At 40.9% G+C, this 21,014-nt stretch overlaps 1 protein-coding gene across 1 annotated transcript; it reads left to right on the forward strand.

The window, feature by feature from the left end:
- Positions 1-2,370: 2,370 nt before the first annotated feature.
- On the forward strand, positions 2,371-17,789 carry LOC113507311. Its single transcript, XM_026890176.1, has 6 exons — positions 2,371-2,410; positions 5,850-7,427; positions 8,437-8,607; positions 13,429-13,536; positions 14,105-14,223; positions 17,407-17,789. The coding sequence occupies exons 1-6, from the start codon at positions 2,371-2,373 to the stop codon at positions 17,479-17,481; spliced, it is 2,091 nt and encodes a 696-aa protein (XP_026745977.1). The 3' UTR covers positions 17,482-17,789.
- Positions 17,790-21,014: the final 3,225 nt, after the last annotated feature.

The following is a 21,014-nucleotide window of genomic DNA, read 5'->3' on the forward strand; positions in this document are numbered from 1 at the left end:
ATCAAATTAAGATCACTTTCACTAGTATTAAGGGCAGTGCGGTTAGTTGACGTGGGCTGGTACTCAAGTGCTGTAAGTAGTGTCTGCGACAATTGTAATTAATGACATATTTTAAGACGACAGCTATGTTTTTTTAGTCCATTCATATGAAACATGTTTTGTATTTAAACCGTTCGATAATTTGATGGTCAAGTAACGGTTTTCGTGTTCCTGACCAGTTTCAATGCAAACTGAGAGCAAAAATATGTTTTATATCTGTTGAGGTCAAATATTTTTGCTGCATTGTTTTGCATGTTACTCGGGAAACGTCGTCCCTTTGTTTAAAATATGTAAGTATAATAGATTCAGAGAAATCGTTGATATAAGATTATGCTATTTCAGGTACAACGAAGGCAGAACGTTCCTCGAAAGGGTAGTATTAAGGTTTAACCACAACTATTGTTTTAGCCGATTAACGACGATACGATAGTACGATACTCAACCACTCAACCATCCGGCCAGAACTAAATTTATACAATAATCAAACGTAACGAAGTTAATTAAAAATATCGATTCGAGTCAAGATAACGAACAATAACAAATATATTATGTTGGTAGTTTGTTGTTATTGCTTTAGCCATTATGTCAAACCGCAACTGATAGGCATCAAGTATTATGATTCAAAGTCATTTCTCCGGCGGCGGTCACAATATGCAATGCACCTTTGAGAACCTACCACTTTTTAAACAAGCGGGAAAGAGACACAGCTCTTAGCTGTCGTATTTGCCATCTCGCTTCCTCAACTGCAACAATACCTCTATCAAAATGTTTCTAGGTACCTTGGCAACGCAATCTGAGCGGGCGAGAGTATACTAAGTACCTAACAAAGCTATTCATGCAGAAAAGCTTGGCTTCATCTCGTGAACGTAATATCTAAAGTATGTTATGACGGCTTGTTGTGGAACCTTTTAGTTTTAAACAGGAGATATCAACGGACCCTGGTGAACATATTCTTATTTCGCATTGTGTAACACCTCTTTACCTTATCCGCGAAAGTTACGTGCATAAACTTTGAGAAAATTTTGAGAACGATTTGATAATTTCAAATACATTTATAAAAATCAGGTTCCCAGGTTTACTATTTTTTAAGACCGTTTTGGGTAGGAAATATACGATATCTCGATATCTGAACATCTCTGAACATTTTTATTGCATTATTGGACAAGGGATTACGATAAAGCAAACCTCGTTCAGGTTTTTATAAGGCTCTGAAAAAAGTAAGTACCTTTAACATATCTGGTTTTCAAAGGTTTTATAATATAAGTTGGATGGATGTCGGCACGTGCTATGTTTACAGAATTTCCCTCATGTTTCCGAGACGGGATCTGCACGAGACACTGGACCGCAAATGTTCTAAAAATAAACTATTTGCTCATACAGTTTTGTTTCATGTATTTCTACTATTGATCTTGGATTTTAATTTTATGTGAAACTAGCAAAAAATCTTAAATATATGGTTAAAATCGCTCCACTCAAGAACGAAGAAACTTCTAAGTAAAGAAAACTTTTTTAAATATTTTATATTAAAAAAACACTTTAATAAATTTAGTTATGACATCTAAATAAATATATGCGTGACGTCTAGGAAGTTTGTTTTAAGTTCATTTTATATTCGTTTTGCAGACTTAAGTTCGAAGTTGAGTCAAACAGAATTTTTTGTTTCCACAAACTGCATAAAGTTTAAAAAAAGCAATGAAATCCCCGCATTTTACTTGCTAGAAATACACAGTGCCGGCAAATTGCGTTCAGTAGTAAATCCCTGAAGATACCACTCTTGGCGCAAAGGGCAATAAATTTTGCAAGCGAAAAACATTAAAATCTCGTTAAAATGCTTTCCAGTATTGGCAATGGCACAAGTAGTTACAGCCAGTAACCATATAAGTCAGTTGAAAATGCCGGAAATATAATTCCAAAGAAGATAAATAAATTTTATTTTATTAAGCTTGTTACAGTCAAAGCACGTAGACCTAATTGTGTTTGAGAATTAGAAAAGGAATGAAAAGTTGAGTAAATCCAAGGACAGAATTTGGAACTTCGGGATCTAAGATTAGATTTGCGGACAACGCCTGAAGATTAAATACGGCGAATTGGTCGTGACAAGTCCGTGGGTGGATCAATAGTTCGAGCGAGGGCGAATGCATTTCAGCAACATTCGGCAAGTTGAAACAGGCGATTGAAGTGGGCTGAGTGCGGAAAGCGGAGGACCAAAGCTACAGAGACTTGAGGTAAGTCCAACAAACACGATCCACCGGGTTGGTCTGATTGATGAGTGTGGTTACATCTCATCAGGCTTGCGGTTAATGTAACGTAATTGAGGAGCAGACTGGTTAGATGGACACGGCTGATGGTGGCATTATTGGCAAAGCAACAAGTGAGTTTACTCGACAAATCCCGCGACAACACACACATAAACAACACTTAGACGATTCCAGTTCCGTACATAAAACAAGAACATTGAAAACACTTTGTATTTAAAAGTCTTATTTAACAATCGAAGTACAAGTTAAAATTAAAAGTTAAAAACTCACATTTAGCTAAAAAGAACATCCTCGTTTAGCAAACGAAATGGCACTGGTGAAAATATAAGGTATTACTTTCCATATGACCCTAAACGATGTGATTAAAGTAGTATAGAATATTATGAACATTTCCCATTGGGAAAACGTTCAGACATGAGAACGAACTCAATAATATGAGTAAAGTTAAACGAATGAGTCTACTTCGTCTGAAGGACATTACCAAATATTATCGACAGGGAACTGAAAAATATTACATGCACGATATACGCAGACACCTACGCAGTGGCTTCTCACTTGAAAGGTTTTTGTGATGGAATATATGGAATAATTAATTATTTAATATCCAAATGGACCGATGATATCTATATAACCTTTAAACATGCAATGTTTAATTTAGTTAAAACATTTTGATACAGTTGCGGTACTCTAAATCGAATGAGTCATGTTACAAACGCGATTCAAGTTTTTATTTGCTTGCCTGCGGTTGCCTTGCAAGGTAAGTCGGACACATCGCTCGACTAGTCGTCAAGTCCGTACGGAGACTTGATGCTTGAAAATTTCCCTTCGCTCTGAACTTTCCTGAAGAGATAAAACAAATGTTGTCATTGTCCGCGTATCATGCTTTGTGACAATGAGCAATGATGACCATTTGAGTTACGAGTCACTGGCAAACTTTGTGTTCGAGAATATTCTTGTAATTAAATCTAATGGATGTAGTATTAAGAATTAGCAAAAAATAACCTGGCAAAAATGTTGCGTTTTTTTTCTGTACAAAAACTAAGTAGTACGCGATCTTACAAGAAACAAGGTCAACATTATTCTCAATTTGTTATTATAATAACAAAGGCTAGCTTTCACTAGACAAGACCGTTTTGAAAGTCATTGAACCGACGGCATGTTCGAGTATGATAAATAAGCAAAACTATGACTCATTATGAACGGGATGATGTATATAAATATAAAATATGTGTCGAGTCATAAAGATAATAAGCGTTTACTCAATTTACTGTAAAATACCTCTTATTGTTTTAACATTCCATAAAGAACCTATCTTAAAAATTATTTTACTCATAGCCAAGTCTAATTTGGAAAACAATTTTTTTATGAAACAAAAGTTGAAAACTAAATATGATATTAAAAAATAAATATTTTAAAGCAACTCAGTCATCCAAAAAAAGCAAGCCAAAGTCATAATTTAAGAAAGATTATTGGGTGTCCTTTTGCATTTCTACGCTACTAAAGATGATCTAATCGAAATCGCTCGCATAATGACTTCTATATTATGCTAAGCATAAACGTCTGTAATATGAACACGCATAATAAATGCATCAGTTTTGATAGATACCAGTTTCTTATACAATCGATTTTACAGCATTTTCTTGTTTCAAAATCTAGTCTTAAAGATGACAGAAATAATAACACGGGTCAGTATTAAAATAAGTTTAATGGATTCGAATTTAATGAATATTTCGTCAAAATACAAGGTAAAAACGACGCAAGTTCTCGAAGACAAAATTCTTGTTAATCAATACCAAGAAAACGAAATTATAATACGCCGGCAAAAATCTTCGGTATTATAAGAATTCACAAGGAAAATGAAGCCACTTAATAATGTAGGTAAAGGATGCTCCTAAATGAAGGAATTGAGCGGGGGACTGCGTTGGCGCAACAATAATTGCTTGATTCGTTTCCAAGATGAGTTCATAAATATAGAGAATATTTGAACTTCGGGATTTGCCGTTTTGGGGAACTACTAGTAAAAACACAAAAGAATCGTCTGGCTCCTATGATACATTTACTTCTAGCACCTTAGTTTTGCGAAGAAGTTTGACTTTTACCGGCCAAAAGTACTGAAGTGCTTCACCCTTTATTTAATGACGTTTAATCTTACTTACGATAACGCTTATATGCAAGGTATCGACAACTTACATTCAAATCTCTTCCACTCTTTCCAGAACTAAAACTTTCTCATTACCTCTCCTGTTTAAATGGGTTCAAGTATTTTCTACAAATAAACACTAGAACTAAAGTTAACTATTCCCGTAAGCAAATGGACCGAACAAACTGCAACTTAGCACTTAGCCGATACAATCTTTAAGCCTAACAATGTTATTGCCTTGCCGGCTAGAATTCTACCAATCCAATAATGCGATAGACCAATACTGTTAAGGTAGACCTTTACTCTGTACGTATTTATTTTCTTATTTAAGGTATTTAAACAGAACCACACTTAGAAAGTGCTATTATTGTATTTTTAAATAAGAACACGGAATCATAAATTGATCAAAGAAGAATCATTGCAACAATTTCTACCCTAAACGCTCTTTTAAATTGTAATTGTTTCGAAGCAGGTCATTCGATTTCTTTAGACCAATTGAACCTATGGATTTCCGTCCCGTTTCTTCTCCATATCCCATGTCTTTTTGGAATCGTGCACTGAGTTGAATTCAACGTATATAGGTTAAAGTGGATTATTTGGGCACAAGCCCGCTATAAAACTCCTTAGGAAAAAATATACAACAACACTGTAAGACCGATATACAAACGCAATTCCCCTCACATACTCTAGAACTCTTTTCCGAAGTAATAATATAATGTGCACTAGTTGTACGTCTGTGGGCTTAGATGTGGACTAGTCGAGTTAAGTGTCGGGCAGTCAGGACGCACTGGAATGCCGCCACAAGGTCGAGTACGTTCATCGGCCGTAGATCGTCCGAGATTTACGCTACACACATCATTGGACTAACTGTAACTAACGAAGTGATGGGCAAATTGAAATAAAACCGAAAAAAATGATTTCGTCAATCTTTAGCCAAGTGGAATGTGAAATTTGGTCGTCATCCATAAATATATTACGATTAACAATTTATAAATTAATAAGAACAACTTCGTGACTGTGATTTCAGAGAACAATACAACGGCTAAGAAAAATACTAGACAGATTTTAAAACCATCAATTAAAAAAGTACCAAAATACTTTCTACAAAATACCGAAACGGTAACAAACAAATTAATGGACTCACTAGTTCTAGTAACCGCTTCCTAATTAGCAGTATCGAAAGTATCATTAAAATACTTGAAATACATTAAAAAAAAAACTGAAAGACCGCGATACTGCGCAAACTGAGCAAAAAACGAAGAAACAATACCATTTGTTTTTACAGTTGTTCGTCACGAATACAAAGGCCATTTGTCTTATTCGCCACTAGATGTTACTGTTGCTTATGACACTAAGGTCTATTTTCTTTATTTTAAAGTGATTGAGTTTATTATTTTGGTTCCAATGTCCAGAGGAGAACGAAAAGTGCATGGAGCCGGAGTGTCGCGAGGAAGACGTGGAGGTCCCGGACCCGGAGTGCCCCACGACGGAGTGGTCGGCCTGGTCGCCCTGCTCGGCGTCCTGCGGCGCGGGAGTGGCGCTGCGCACGCGCCTGCTGCTGGTGGCGGCCGCGCGCCAGCGGGCCTGCGCCGCGCGCCGCCAGCTGCTGCAGCAGCGCGCCTGCCGGGAGCGGGACAGCTGCCAGCTCGACATGCTCACCGCCAAACGTACGATATGCACGCTTCACTATGTCACGCGCCTGCTGCTGGCGGCGGCCGCGCGCCAGCGGGCCTGCGCCGCGCGCCGCCAGCTGCTGCAGCAGCGCGCCTGCCGGGAGCGGGACAGCTGCCAGCTCGACATGCTCACCGCCAAACGTACGATATGCACGCTTCACTATGTCACGCGCCTGCTGCTGGCGGCGGCCGCGCGCCAGCGGGCCTGCGCCGCGCGCCGCCAGCTGCTGCAGCAGCGCGCCTGCCGGGAGCGGGACAGCTGCCAGCTCGACATGCTCACCGCCAAACGTACGATATGCACGCTTCACTATGTCACGCGCCTGCTGCTGGCGGCGGCCGCGCGCCAGCGGGCCTGCGCCGCGCGCCGCCAGCTGCTGCAGCAGCGCGCCTGCCGGGAGCGGGACAGCTGCCAGCTCGACATGCTCACCGCCAAACGTACGATATGCACGCTTCACTATGTCACGCGCCTGCTGCTGGCGGCGGCCGCGCGCCAGCGGGCCTGCGCCGCGCGCCGCCAGCTGCTGCAGCAGCGCGCCTGCCGGGAGCGGGACAGCTGCCAGCTCGACATGCTCACCGCCAAACGTACGATATGCACGCTTCACTATGTCACGCGCCTGCTGCTGGCGGCGGCCGCGCGCCAGCGGGCCTGCGCCGCGCGCCGCCAGCTGCTGCAGCAGCGCGCCTGCCGGGAGCGGGACAGCTGCCAGCTCGACATGCTCACCGCCAAACGTACGATATGCACGCTTCACTATGTCACGCGCCTGCTGCTGGCGGCGGCCGCGCGCCAGCGGGCCTGCGCCGCGCGCCGCCAGCTGCTGCAGCAGCGCGCCTGCCGGGAGCGGGACAGCTGCCAGCTCGACATGCTCACCGCCAAACGTACGATATGCACGCTTCACTATGTCACGCGCCTGCTGCTGGCGGCGGCCGCGCGCCAGCGGGCCTGCGCCGCGCGCCGCCAGCTGCTGCAGCAGCGCGCCTGCCGGGAGCGGGACAGCTGCCAGCTCGACATGCTCACCGCCAAACGTACGATATGCACGCTTCACTATGTCACGCGCCTGCTGCTGGCGGCGGCCGCGCGCCAGCGGGCCTGCGCCGCGCGCCGCCAGCTGCTGCAGCAGCGCGCCTGCCGGGAGCGGGACAGCTGCCAGCTCGACATGCTCACCGCCAAACGTACGATATGCACGCTTCACTATGTCACGCGCCTGCTGCTGGCGGCGGCCGCGCGCCAGCGGGCCTGCGCCGCGCGCCGCCAGCTGCTGCAGCAGCGCGCCTGCCGGGAGCGGGACAGCTGCCAGCTCGACATGCTCACCGCCAAACGTACGATATGCACGCTTCACTATGTCACGCGCCTGCTGCTGGTGGCGGCCGCGCGCCAGCGGGCCTGCTGGAGGCCACTATGTCACTGCACGGGTAGTCGAGTAGTGATATCAAAAAGCGCGACGTGACACAGATCGAGCTCTTTGCAGGACGGGCATGATGTCTTATTCATCAACTTGAAAATTTGTAAAACCTCCACGACACAAAGATTAACAAGCATCAGGTATAATGTTCCAAAGGCTTTCGCTTATTTTAATGTCTGTAAGTATGTTCCTCAATTGAAAAAGTTCATTTCCTATGTCACCATAGCTAGCGTTTTCGTCTTGAACTAAAAGAAACGCATTTATTGTTTTTTCCTAAAAAAGTGAGCCATCCGTTTTAATCTTTACCAACTTTAAAAATTGTAAAGCTATGCCTGACGACCTTCGTTCAAGTTCAATTATAGTGTGCAACGATCAGTAATAACCTCTGAGAGGTGAGGTACCACTCGCCTGCACTTGTTTACGAAACCGATCGCGGCAACATTTCCATGAAACCTGTACGTAGCGCCCGCGGACTGCGCGAAATATGCGCGCAAATAAAAATAACGTAAGTATATATCAGCGCAAGGTTATCTACAAGAATTATTGCTTGTCATAAATATATGTACCATCGTGTATGTACCACGTACTCTCGACTCTCGACTCTGCGTGTGCTTCTATTACTAGAAAGCTTCGCAAAGGCCAATAAACTCAGAAAACACTCGTTTGTCATAGTTATTTTTAATTTAGACTGTGGAAATATAGTTTAATATAATATCTGAGTCGTCACCTGCAGTTAATACATGTTGGTTTACAAAACAAGATGCAAATGATATCGATGCAAAAGATTAGGTAAAGTGTAAGTCATATGCGTCACTGGCTGTGCATCCCACCAGAATGTTTGCTGTGGAAGCGTCGTTATGTGATATTAACTAACATTTCTAATGCTCCATGATTTGTCCCTATTGACATGTGTTGTGTTATGTCAGGCGTGTGCATGGAGGAGGCGGACCCGGGCCCGTGTCGCGGCCAGTACCAGCGCTGGAGCTTCATGGCGGCCAAGGGCATGTGCGTGCCCTTCCCGTACGGCGGCTGCCGCGGCAACCAGAACAACTTCCTCACGCAGGAGGACTGCACCAACACCTGCAGCGTCTTACTCGGTCAGTACTTCTCTACTCACCTGGCTCTCTTACAGCTGGACGCGACATGCTCTCTGACAGTTTAGTGTATCTGACAGCAGTTTTACAACAGGAACAACCGTGTACCTACTTCACATAATGGGTACGTTATGTGACTATATACACAATACCAAATGATTCTTATACGAATGTTTACAACATCATTAATTTCATCACCGTCGTGAATTAAACTATGATTATAACCCATCCAAATGGTGGTAAGAAGATGATGGCTCGTCGGCGGTAATGCTGGTTACCACACGGTACCGATTACTTTAGCCACAGTTGCTAAATCACGTTGCGGCAGATCTGCTCTATAGATTGACCTTTTAGTCTAGCCGAGACCAAAACATTCAAGAAGGTAAGAATAATCAAAAAGCAATTATTGTTTAGATCAAGCTTTGTCGATCACTATATTATATGACATGTATTTGTATATAATCTACGTTATTTTAATATTTAGTTTGGCTCTGTCTAAAAATATAATACAAGACCTCGTCCAGAAGCTAGACATGTTATACAGAGGTGCGTTGTCGTGATTGATATTTAATACAGGATTATGTTATACTTCAGGTCGTAAACCTATATTTACATGGCGATGATAAAACCTACCCAGTAATCAGTCTCGCCTTGAAGGCGTTACACTATACATACATTCAACAAGTAATATTACTTTAAAACAATGTTGTGCACAAGTATTGTGTACTTCGACATAAATTATCTGGAGTCTTGTAGCTGTGACTTTCCACCACAGTAAAAGGATTAGCCAATCAGCATAAATAAGACTTGCTGATTGTCCGGACGCGCCCCGCGCCACCTAGCGGGATAACTATTTATGAACCGTGTCATATAACTGTAAGGGCTGGCCTCATCGCGGTTGCGACCGTGTCACGGAAATCATGATAGAACTTGACGGTTTATTCTAATCATTCATTATTTTAATATAATGTAAAAATAATTGGCACTTAATCGATATTTGGAACCCAGTTTGCATGTTACCTAATTTTATGTCAACTCAAGTCAACATGATTGCTTGCCCTAAAGGTGTGAGATCAACTCACGCCATTAAAACGCGGTCTCTCATTAATGATCCGCGCCGGGCGTCCTCAGATGTACTTAGTTCATACATGGCGGCGCCCGCGACTCCATTAGCCCTCATTATGCACACGACACGTTTCACAACGACTACACGAAGGGCAAGTGCTGTTGAACCTACAGATCTGTTACTCACCAAACTTGTCATGATTCGGTTTAATAAAGTAAGTGGCAAGAATAATTACAAGTCTTGTTCATATTCTGTAACTGCTAAGCGCTATTGAAAACTTCATTGCAAGTCCGCAAAACATTTTTGGTTTTAAGATCTAGCAGTCAGTCACTAAGTAGCATCCTTCGTCTGCCGCAACCAATCAGCATTTCATCATCGAGCTCTCTTTAAAATATTTTGGCTCATTCCAAATGATGTTTCTTCATTGTTTTGCAGTCTTAAGATGCGTTTTATGTAATCATGTAACTAAACTGTGTTTCAAATATCATTGTATCTCCTACAGTTTTCTGTCAGTAAGCCGGTGTCGTGTGCGTCGTATGGTGAGGTTATCGCATTAAGTGCTAAGGCATCTCAGCCATTAATCGAGATCTGGGACAGAATAATTCCTGACTTTTATTTGGCGCAGGAAATTAAGGTCACTCGTCTACGAAACCATTGTCCATTAACCTTTATTATTTAGGGTAAGCGTCGGTTTTATTTTAGACCTTTTGAAGTCTTGGTTATAAGGGGTTCATCTTTGGGAGCCTAAAAAGTATATTGCTTGCATCATCACGTAATATATGTTATTTTAGTAGTAATTCCTATTAGAGAATAGACTCTTGGAAAAACGGTAAAACAAATTTGATTTATTGGCACGTTTTGACATTCCTAAATGGCAAGTTACCTCACTGCCGTCTTTGGTCAAAATATGTATTCAATAAACAGTACAAACAACCCACCAGCCTGTACAGTTCGCGTCGCTGTTGCCCTGGTAGCTGACATCCAAACTAGGCCATGACCACGGTATGTAGCGCAGTGGGCTTCGTGGTGACCGCGGAACTGACGTCATACCACGAACCCTCGTGACGTCACCGGACTATCAAAATGCGCCATCGAGCGCCATCACCCATAAAACAGGAATTTATTGATGGAGACGCTCATCGGAAGTGGCCGCTCTGCTATAACATAAAATATACTATTCTCCGGCCGCAAAAGAAAGTATCGACTGTTCTTCATATTCCATTAAGTAACGTAGTTATTGTTTAGGGTTTCGCTAATATTACTACCGTATCATTGAAATTCCACCATTTGGGTTTGTTTGGTTAATAAAAAGTAAATCAGAGCTTACGATTTCTTGAAGCTTTTGATGTTTCTTAATAGGAATTATTTTTCATCAAACTTCAGTTTCTTTATTATGTTGGTATTTTTTTAACAATAAACTCGGTTGTTTACGACCACATCGTAACGTAAACCATATTATTCCGATCACGATTGTTTTAGGAACGACAAGCTTGTATTCTTCCTTTAACACAAAGACTTGGATGTTTTACAAACAACGCGAGAATTTTCCGTCCGCTGGCATTGAATATAAAAACTACTCTTTTTAATGTTGAAAGCCGTCTGGTAATAATCGCCATTATTTCTACATTGACATTGCAGTTAATTTCCAAAGTTTACAACATGGTTATTCGAAGGTGTCGTTTCTCTTTAACCGTTATGTTATTGACATGCTTCCGAATACAATCGTCTTTGTTCATTGCACTTGCAAGTGGTACAAGCCAGCGACGACTTGCACGACGCATGGCTTATGAGGGCGTGAAGTGTCCTCATCTTCATTAAGGAATTCTTAGTTAAATTCCGCACGGATCCGAATTATTTTGCTTTAATTTGGAGCTACTTCAAATGCAAAATATCCTCAAATGTGCCAACAAGAGCTGGAGCATACATTATTGTTGTTCATCAGAATACACTCAACGAATTGACAATAGTCGTATAAACTTTAACAGCACTTAAATATTTGATATACATATAGATATATCATTCATACAAGACAGATTTGTGTATCAATGGACCGATGTCGGAACATTTTAAAAGCCCTCGTTTAACATGTAATTAGTGAATGGACGGAGCCGGCGCTGGCTGGCCGCGCGCCAGTCGCCACACGCTGACTCACGCCGCCAGGTGCTCCCCGCTCCTACTAGTCCTGCTGCTCATGGTCCTGGGTTTTTAAACTTAAATTTAGGCAGAGTTTGACGGTTCACAGGATGATCATGTATGATGATGATCCCCTTTCTGCTGGTTCCGACATCTTTTGCAAAGAAAATATTTTAATTCACAAATTAAAATACAAAGTGTTTTAGTTAAAGAATTTGAAGCCAAAGGGTAAAATTTAAGTGCGGACACCTACACTCGGGCTCATGAGTTATTAAGTTTATGGCTTATAATGTTTAGCCCTATAATACTTTGAAGCTGCAGTAATTCCGAAGCGCGGCACGTTTGGACAGTCTGGATTAACGACTTACGTGACAAGGCTACCTTCATTAGATGTCTCAAAGCTGTGTGTCCACGCATTACACGTGTCCGCTCCAACGAGCCCTCTAATCTGCGAAGACCGCCCGGCGGTGACGTCACGCCGCGTCATGTGTGACGTCATCTTGACCGTGAACCAGATACATTTGTACGCCGGCCGCAAACAACACTAGTTTTGGGTTAGTGTGGGACAGACTAGATCCATTTGTCGATTATGTCATTCTGAAGCGATACAAGTTTACAAGGCGTTCGCCTTTGTCGTGGTTTTATATCTCAAAGTTAAACGCTTTTAAATGCTTTAGACATTCGTCTAAATTGGAAACAAGGTTGGTGTTATTTAAAACACAAAAGACAAGATCAGATGATACGAAGATCTATGAGACCTCTTTTTCCTCCTCTTTTAGCAAAACTAATGTCTACTATGAGTAATTGTATTTACTCATTGTAGACACGAAATGGTGAGAAGTAGAGACGCGCCTAGTTTTTGTGAAATAAAGTCGAAAAGGCAGTAAAGTATAATCTACCGGCGGCTCCTCGTGCAGTGATGGCGGAACAGGAAACAACGTTTGTAAGCGCAGTGTACCTCGGCAGTGTAAACATATTGATAGCGTGTCGAAGACAGTAAAACATTATTGTAGTGTACTGCTGGAATGTCATGGACGAAATATTTGATACTCTCGGGATACTTATTTTCTATATCTGCTTTATCTTTAGACCGTTTCTTTTTCCATTTTTCTTAATTAGTTAAATTTCCGATTAATCGTTTGGTATTAAATTGATTTCAAACCTAAACACAAATTTCAATAATCTCGATAGGGCTCGCATACTGCCCCGTGCTCAAACCTCAAACCGCACACACCTCAACACTACTCTCCACAAGATCCACTAGTTCTCACGCACTTGGCGCCTAAGTACTGTCGCTGTAATCAAAGTGTTTGACAATTTTGTGGATTTAATGTAAATATAATAGGATGCAGTGATACCGTTGGTGTTTTATGTTATTTTGTCACCAAGGCCAAGGTGCTTTGATAGCTCTTTATTTACAATTTATTCATTTATTTTGCAGGCACAGATAGATATTGTGTTTGGATTTATCAAGCATTACATCATCAAATATGTTTTGCAGTACAAATTGTTTCTCCCAAAAATGATTTATTTATGATTTTGTTCTTAAGTTGTATACTTAACAAGACTAGAGATAATTTTATTTATGTAGTGGTAGTAAATTCAATATGGTTTTGTTTATCTAGGTGGTGGACCACCCGGTGGCGTACCGCAGCAGGCGTCACCAGCGCTAAGCAACAACCTGCCGCAGCTCAGCGTCGGCTTCGGAGCGCAGGAACCGAACAGCATTAACGGTATGGACAATATTCTATTAATAGAAAATAAAACAAAGATATATCGGTCCTCATATATAAATACACTTTCTATTTGAGGAAACAAATTATTCTCGATATCTGAGCGGAGTGACACCCACGCCATCATATTTATACTTCATCACGACGCCACCACGTCACCTCGTTACCGGTTACTATGTAGTCTCGAGTCCCAAAGGACACCTCATGCTGCTCTGATGGGTCCACAAATATTCTGTTGCCATGACGAGCACGTCATCGTTTTATGCAAGACCAGCTAACACTGAATTCTCTAAGGACCAACTGGCAAAACATTTTATTTCAACGTGGACAATTTATATTATGATTTGTAAGTTGTTTTGCTCATGAACCTCAAAAACTTGAAACATATCTAGGAGTATCGGATTTTTGGCATATTTCTGCTTTTTTATTATCACTTTTATAGTCCATGTGTAGTAACAGAAAGTGGTCATAATTATACATATTCTCTTTGGAAAAGATTTCTAATTACGCCAATGCTGAGTAGGTGCTATATATTAGTGGTGATGTGAAGAGTACTCTGTGGTCGCAGGTCCCAGCCTGGCGGGCGGGCCGCGGCCGGGCGACTGCCAGGTGAGCGCGTGGGGCGACTGGAGCAAGTGCTCCGTGAGCTGCGGCTCCGGCTACCAGGAACGCACCAGGACCATCGTGGTAAGCATTACAGCACTTATCGATATACACAGCTCTAACTGTCGCACTCTCACCGTAGTCTAGTGATAATTGACTGTTGAGGTCGAATTATTTGTAGAATTAGGGTAAAAGTGGTATTACTAAAACCTAAATATGTAACTAAGTAGTGTAAGATTAAACAAACTTTTCCCGGTAGGCTAGATAGAGAGTATGTTAAACTTACACAAAAAATATTTACAGCTTTACTCTGCTGTTCCGAGAATATAAACACTGTAAAGTTGGTGTGCATTACTGGAGCACCCCAGCAGGTGGCGGCACTTCAAAGATACGCGCCTTGTATACACCTCCCAAAATATTGTAAACTTTGAGAAGTATTCACAAAACTCTGCTTTACGATACGCGCGCTGACAGATTTATTGTAGGTATAGATGGTAGTCAATATAAGGGTACCCAGGTTGTTCCATCCCGATATACTTGTCCTTAGTACAAGCCCTGCACCTACCAAATGCTTACACGCGATTGCACGGCGGTTTATTTTGGTCAGTGAGTCTCTGACACTACTCACATCCTGCCCCAATACCAGATGAAATATACGGTGTCAGTATCAGGTAGTTAATCGCATACCTTGTTTAGATAAGGGTTACGATTATCACAATGAATGCAAGGAACCAAACGGACGCAACTTCTAGATGTGCGTAAGTACTGGATGCCCTAAACGATCTTATCTAATCCTTAGTCATAGTCATTACGGCACACCATTTAAGAACAACATGACATTTGTCAACAATGTAAGATGTATTTTAAGGGATTGATGGCTATTGAGCGGCTGCATCAGCAGTCATCAGATCAATAAATGGTAATCAATCAGAGAACAACAGCGCCGCGCTGATCTCGTCGCGCGCGCTGCCACAGGTTATATTAGGTTTTCAAATAAACATAAGAAAGCCTAAAGAGATCTTCAAAAATAGTACTTATTGAAATTTCTCGTTAAAAGTCCTGATTTTTTGATAACGTCATATGGCAGATGGTGAAGTGAATAAAAACACTGATGTAAGTGGTTCAGGTAACTTGAAACTGTCAACAACGCAACGCGCTGAAAACATCGTGTGGCAATCAATGGATATGTAAATGATGTTACTTATTAAAAACCTTCACATCGGACATCACTGTAATCATAACTAATTAACGTCACTCAATAATAATGGATGAGTTCCCACAATTGTGTTCATTTGAATAAGTTAGTGGCGACAGTGTTTGTTTGTGAAGACATCGCCAGTCGCCGATGCAGGGTGAACACTCGCCTGAATCGATACTAGCCGCATAGCCTTTAGGGTTAGGGCTACGATTTGTTAAACTTACAGCAGAAAATGGGATTTATCATTACGGATAAGAGTTCTCGCTGCTAAGTTGTTAAGTTCTCGACGTGAAATACGATTTTTGTCTGGTTTGGCAGTGGTAATTCACTTCAATTCTGACAACTGGAGGTTATAGTACTCAATTCCTTCATATAGAAAATGGATTCAAGCTAAATTCAAAAAATCGCCCAAATTTCGAGAAAATCGCCCAAAATACCTCGAGAATATGCTACACAGCAGAAGAGTAGTACTCATACTGTTATACTCATGTTTTATCGGATTGTAACCCTGCAGCCCTGTCACGTATCACCCCTGCCGCTAGGGCGGTCAGTGTGACACGGCACCCCGATGGCCCTGTGCTGACACCAACTGTGTGCCAATACAACTACCAGATACATTATTAAATACATACCGATAACAGCGCCCCGTGAGAACCACCGGCTTACCTGCGGCAGAACAACACAACGTTAGAAAAACAAACAACTTTACAATTTTATGATCAGGAATAAAATATGAATTAGTGTAAAATAATATTAAGAGAGATACAGTCCAGGTTTAATTGTTTGTGAAACTTTACCAAAGAGTTTGAAGCTCTATTGTGATTTCAAAGTTGTTGTTGATATTGTATAAAATAGAATAAAATAATAATTGTTTACCGCACAGTCAGTGCTGTTCGTAAGGTATTTATACTATTTATAAACTCATGAATATAGCCCAAATGGCTTTTATGAGTAAAAATATTTGTTAGTTTAGTAGCTTTTATAAATTGCCGAATAAACCAGCCTGATTGATGTAAAACAATAACAACAAATCAGAAGCGTCGTGATTCCATTAATTAGGTGAGAAGCCGCGTGATTCAGTAAATCAGTGGCGCATGACCCTTACACAGATGTGTGATGGTTGGTTAATGGTGTCAGTGGATGTCAAGTGGCCGCCGCGGTAATTGCCGGGAGTCGGGAGCGCGGCTCCGGGTCAGGGTCGCGCGCCCTCAAGGACGCGGCGCTGATAACATGCCTCATATATTATGACACGTCTCGCTTCTCTATTTTTAGATTAAGTGTCCCAATTATACCCTAAATACATTTACACTTGAACAATTAGTGTTGCCATTGAGACCGTCTTTGTTGTCTGATAGTGAGTTATGAAGTCACTTGTAGAAAATAACATAAGCTCGGCTGAAATCATTAGCCGGTGTTCAGTGATGTTATGATTTTTACATATGCTAATATGATACCTAAATATATTTGTATGTCTTGATTCACTCACTCATTAATCTCAAATCAATAATTATCCTGCAGTACATTATTTATCTCTGGTTAGTATAAATAAATCGCTTCACTTGCATCGTATATCATTTGCAAAAACAAATGTAAGCGTGTTGTGTGCGCGCTCGTTATAAAATTATACGTTACGGAGCTGTTGTATTTGTATCACGCCACGAAATCAAGTGCAGAGAAAAACACGAGTGCACACGCTTTGGAAAAGAAAGTGCAACAGCACCGCGAATGTACCGGGAATATGTAATAAAGTGTGTTACTTTGTTGCGGGAATAGTAGTAGGATAATATAATGTTGTAGATTTTTCAGTATAAGTAGTAGGATAAAACCTTACAGGGTCCAAAATCGACAGTGTGATGATGAGTCTGCTATGTAAGTTACATAATGTAACTTTCAATACGTACAATCTAACTACCTAAGTGCGGGTCTGTCAACACCTCTTATATGCATGAGACGAGACGAGAGACGCCGCTGTACACCTTGTAGTGCCGTCTCATTTACTCAGCTGCCGCTTAGGTGATGATGATGGTGATGGTGGTGCTGTATTAATCACATTCCCGTGTTGTTCGCAGTCGCCGCCGGCTCCGGGCGGCGCGGCGTGTCCCCGCTCTATGGCGCGGCGCAGGCGCTGCTACCGGAAGTGTTAGCCATACTCCTCCTTAATTATAACTAACAGAGGCTCGTGCACGCTGAACCACTTATATTCATCGTTTATTAAAAGATAGTTGTAAGTTTCAACTACTGAGATTATTGATTATTCTCTTCTTTTTATTACTTCATTATGTCTGTATTTCATCACTATCATCGATGTCTCGTTAATTCAATGTTTCAGTGTGTACCGGTCCGTAAACTTACTTAACATAATGCATTTTTTAAAGATTTTAATATTTTCCACTTTTATATTGTACACAGCTAGCGAAACCAAAGTCATTTAGTAATAAAGGCTTCCAAGAAATTGTGTTTTCATTACGGCGCGGGCCGCATCGCGTGGACATCGATCGCTGCGTTATTAAGGTCAAAGTCCCTTTGGCTCTCTTTATAAGGGCTTTTGTGAACCTAATTGGATTCTGATAAAGTTCAATGAAGTGTTTATTTTTCAGCTTTGTTTGGATTTTATTAGTCGAATAATATGGACTAAATAATTGCTTGATCACTATCAATCGTAAAATTTATTTTCGTAAAATGTGATGTGAGAACCAATGAGTTATGATTCTTGAGCAGGAAGTCATTATGATTTTTACATATTTGCCAATTATGTATATCACAGAGCTCTATCTAAGTACAATCCAAGTCTGAAGTATCCACATGGTGCCGCGCTGATGTAGCGCGTGTTATCCCGCAGTTGAGTGCGCGAAGCATTTCGGGCTAACCTTGAACCACTTCCGCGGTACGTGAACTTCCCTCAGTTCACATTCCTGACGTAGCGGACGCGGCTCACGCATCGCGGACAACAACATCTGTTACTCTACAGCCAGCTCTATCATCAGCAAGTGTTCCATTTTCCAGGTGCTACTCTTCTAACAGTAAATTTTTTGTGTTTATCAAAACGTCGGTAAATAATCATAAGCAACCTTCACCTTAATAGCCGCGGAAGTTACTTCACCGCTCAAAATCCAATTACGATCACTTCCAAGGCATATACTGGAAAATTGGTAACGTATGAACTTGCAGTAATCAGAGTGAGTCGCTGCAGAAACAACAACACATCGGGTTAGTCACCAGCCGCGGTACAAACGGGCATGTTTGGTGTTTGTGCTGCACTGTTTACAAGCCGCGACTCCGGCCCGAACAGCGAACAGCGGCTGACATCATTCACAACTCAAACGTCGCTCAAACTACTCGTTAAATTAAAATTAGCTTGTAATTTTGTCGAATGTTGCGATCACTAGTACGAGACTGTTCCGGCTTTATGAAATAGTTATAAGTGTAGGAACATTTTAATGAAAACAGTTTCCATTGATTTGGTAAAACAGTGGTACCTACAGTACCGCGGTGGCGCTGAAAGTGTTGGTTCAGTTCAGCAGAAACCAGTCTGTAAATAATGTTTCGTTTAGAAAATATATAAATCACCGTATTCGCTGAAATTAAGTACTTAAAGAGAATTGATTTATAATTCGCAAAAAGGAAAAGTACGAGTATTTCATCGTGTTTAAAGTAACCGTTTCTACGCGAGATCCAATTTAGTAAAGTAATTACACTTCTTCAATGATGATCAGATTAGATCAGATCATTCAGAGAGCCCATGTTATCGAATCTGTACAAATTGAAATGATTCGTACCTATCATATACTCAGCTTTATAGATCAGAGGAAAACACTAATGAAGTATAACGAAGATGATGAAATGGAAAAATCCCGCTCGGTTTACGCATGTTTGCTAATAGGCAATCAATGAAACCCACATCACGTACAATTAAATTACAGCAATAGGCCTGTTGACAAAATTTGGAAATATGTTTAAAACTATAGTTTAGTATCTATTTTACCCCAAAAATATAATATTTTTATAAAAATATGCGTTTTACGTATTTATTTTGCGTTTATAAAAATTAATTTCAAATTGACATTTGAAAAGGCCAAGACTGTCATGGCCTCTTGAATGACGTCACACCTCGCGAAACATTGGAGTTTGTATATGTTAGTCAAGGAGATTTTTTAACAAATAATGCATTCCTCTTATTATAAATACTGTGCTTTGGTAAATCCTGATTCCATTATGTATGACACAAACTTTCTATCAATCAACTTAATTAACAACAATAAATTGCTAAGAAAACAAACTAAAAGCACATAAAATAAACTGATCACTTCGGACGAAAATGACAATTGATTGACACTCTATTGAAAGTGACAGCTACAACATTGTTTTGCGAGGCGTGACGTCACTCATCTCTGATTGGTGTTTGAAGTCACGTGGTTGAATGCCTAATTTTACTGATTTTATTTTCCAAAAATATTATTAATCGTATATTATTTTAATAAAAATAATATTTTTTCATTTACTGCATATCATGATTAATCATTAGGAAGTCTAAGCCACCCGATTTATTCTTAGTGGAAACAGGCCTATTATCGCACAAGGCAGCTGTCTGCATGTAACCTACCTACAACCTGCTGGTCTGTGCTCCCTCGGTAACTTCCACATTGATTCACTGCCTGACATCAGACGTCAGTGAATCACCACTTCCAGAGGTCACTATTGAGATATCACTGTTTAACACAATGATGGAATATCCATGACCAGAAGTGGATGAATGTAAGCCAGATCGAATATTCAAATGTTTAGAAATTACCAATGTTTATTTTATAAAAACCTCATTACCAGATGCATATGATTGCAGTCAGTGGGAAAATTACGAATATAATAAATGCAGGCCATTACCAACTTATAAATACGTCTGACGTATTGAAGTGTATTTATGACTGGTACTTATGAAACATTAATTATACACGGGATTAACCTGACAGGCCTACAAAAGATTTGGTTTTATAACACTACGGCACGGTTAGTTCGGTAACTCAGGAAAATCAGGACGTTTAACATTACAAGTGTTATTCGGAATTGAATCTCTTATATAGAATAAGGAGAATGCGGGTCGAAGGAATCTCCTGTAGGTATTTATGCACCTGCTTAAAACGGTCATGGATCGTCACCGTGACAAGTAAACCTTGCCCTTTAGTTCACGTGCCCAGACAGCTATTGCAGCTGCTTATCCCGTTAGATCGCAATTATATGTCTAGCATTCAATAACTAAAGCTGATATAAATCATGGCAAATTATGAAACTTTCATTAGTTAATGATCCCGCTCACCGCGCCACCGCGCCACCGCGCCGGGGCCGGGCTGGTCGCGTGCCGCTCGGTATTTACACACCATTATGTTTATAACAGAATTTGCGTGATTTATAAATACTCGCTGAGACTTGATTCCACAATAAGAACATGCATAAACACATAATACGCATATTATAATAGGAGGTAATATCCTGTGGCTCACCAGATTATATAGTATCACCATGCTCAGTAATAGCCGGCTTCCGCTGGATAAATCAAAGGTTGTACATGACGGTCAACACTGCTAGATTACATATCAATATACAATAATATTATTTTTCTTATTAATGTATAATATATGTAATTTTCTTATTTAATAACACTTTATTACAACACTCCCAAAAAAAA

The sequence above is a fragment of the Trichoplusia ni genome, unplaced genomic scaffold, assembly GCF_003590095.1.
Source record: "Trichoplusia ni isolate ovarian cell line Hi5 unplaced genomic scaffold, tn1 tig00001457, whole genome shotgun sequence".
Lineage (NCBI taxonomy): Eukaryota > Metazoa > Arthropoda > Insecta > Lepidoptera > Noctuidae > Trichoplusia > Trichoplusia ni.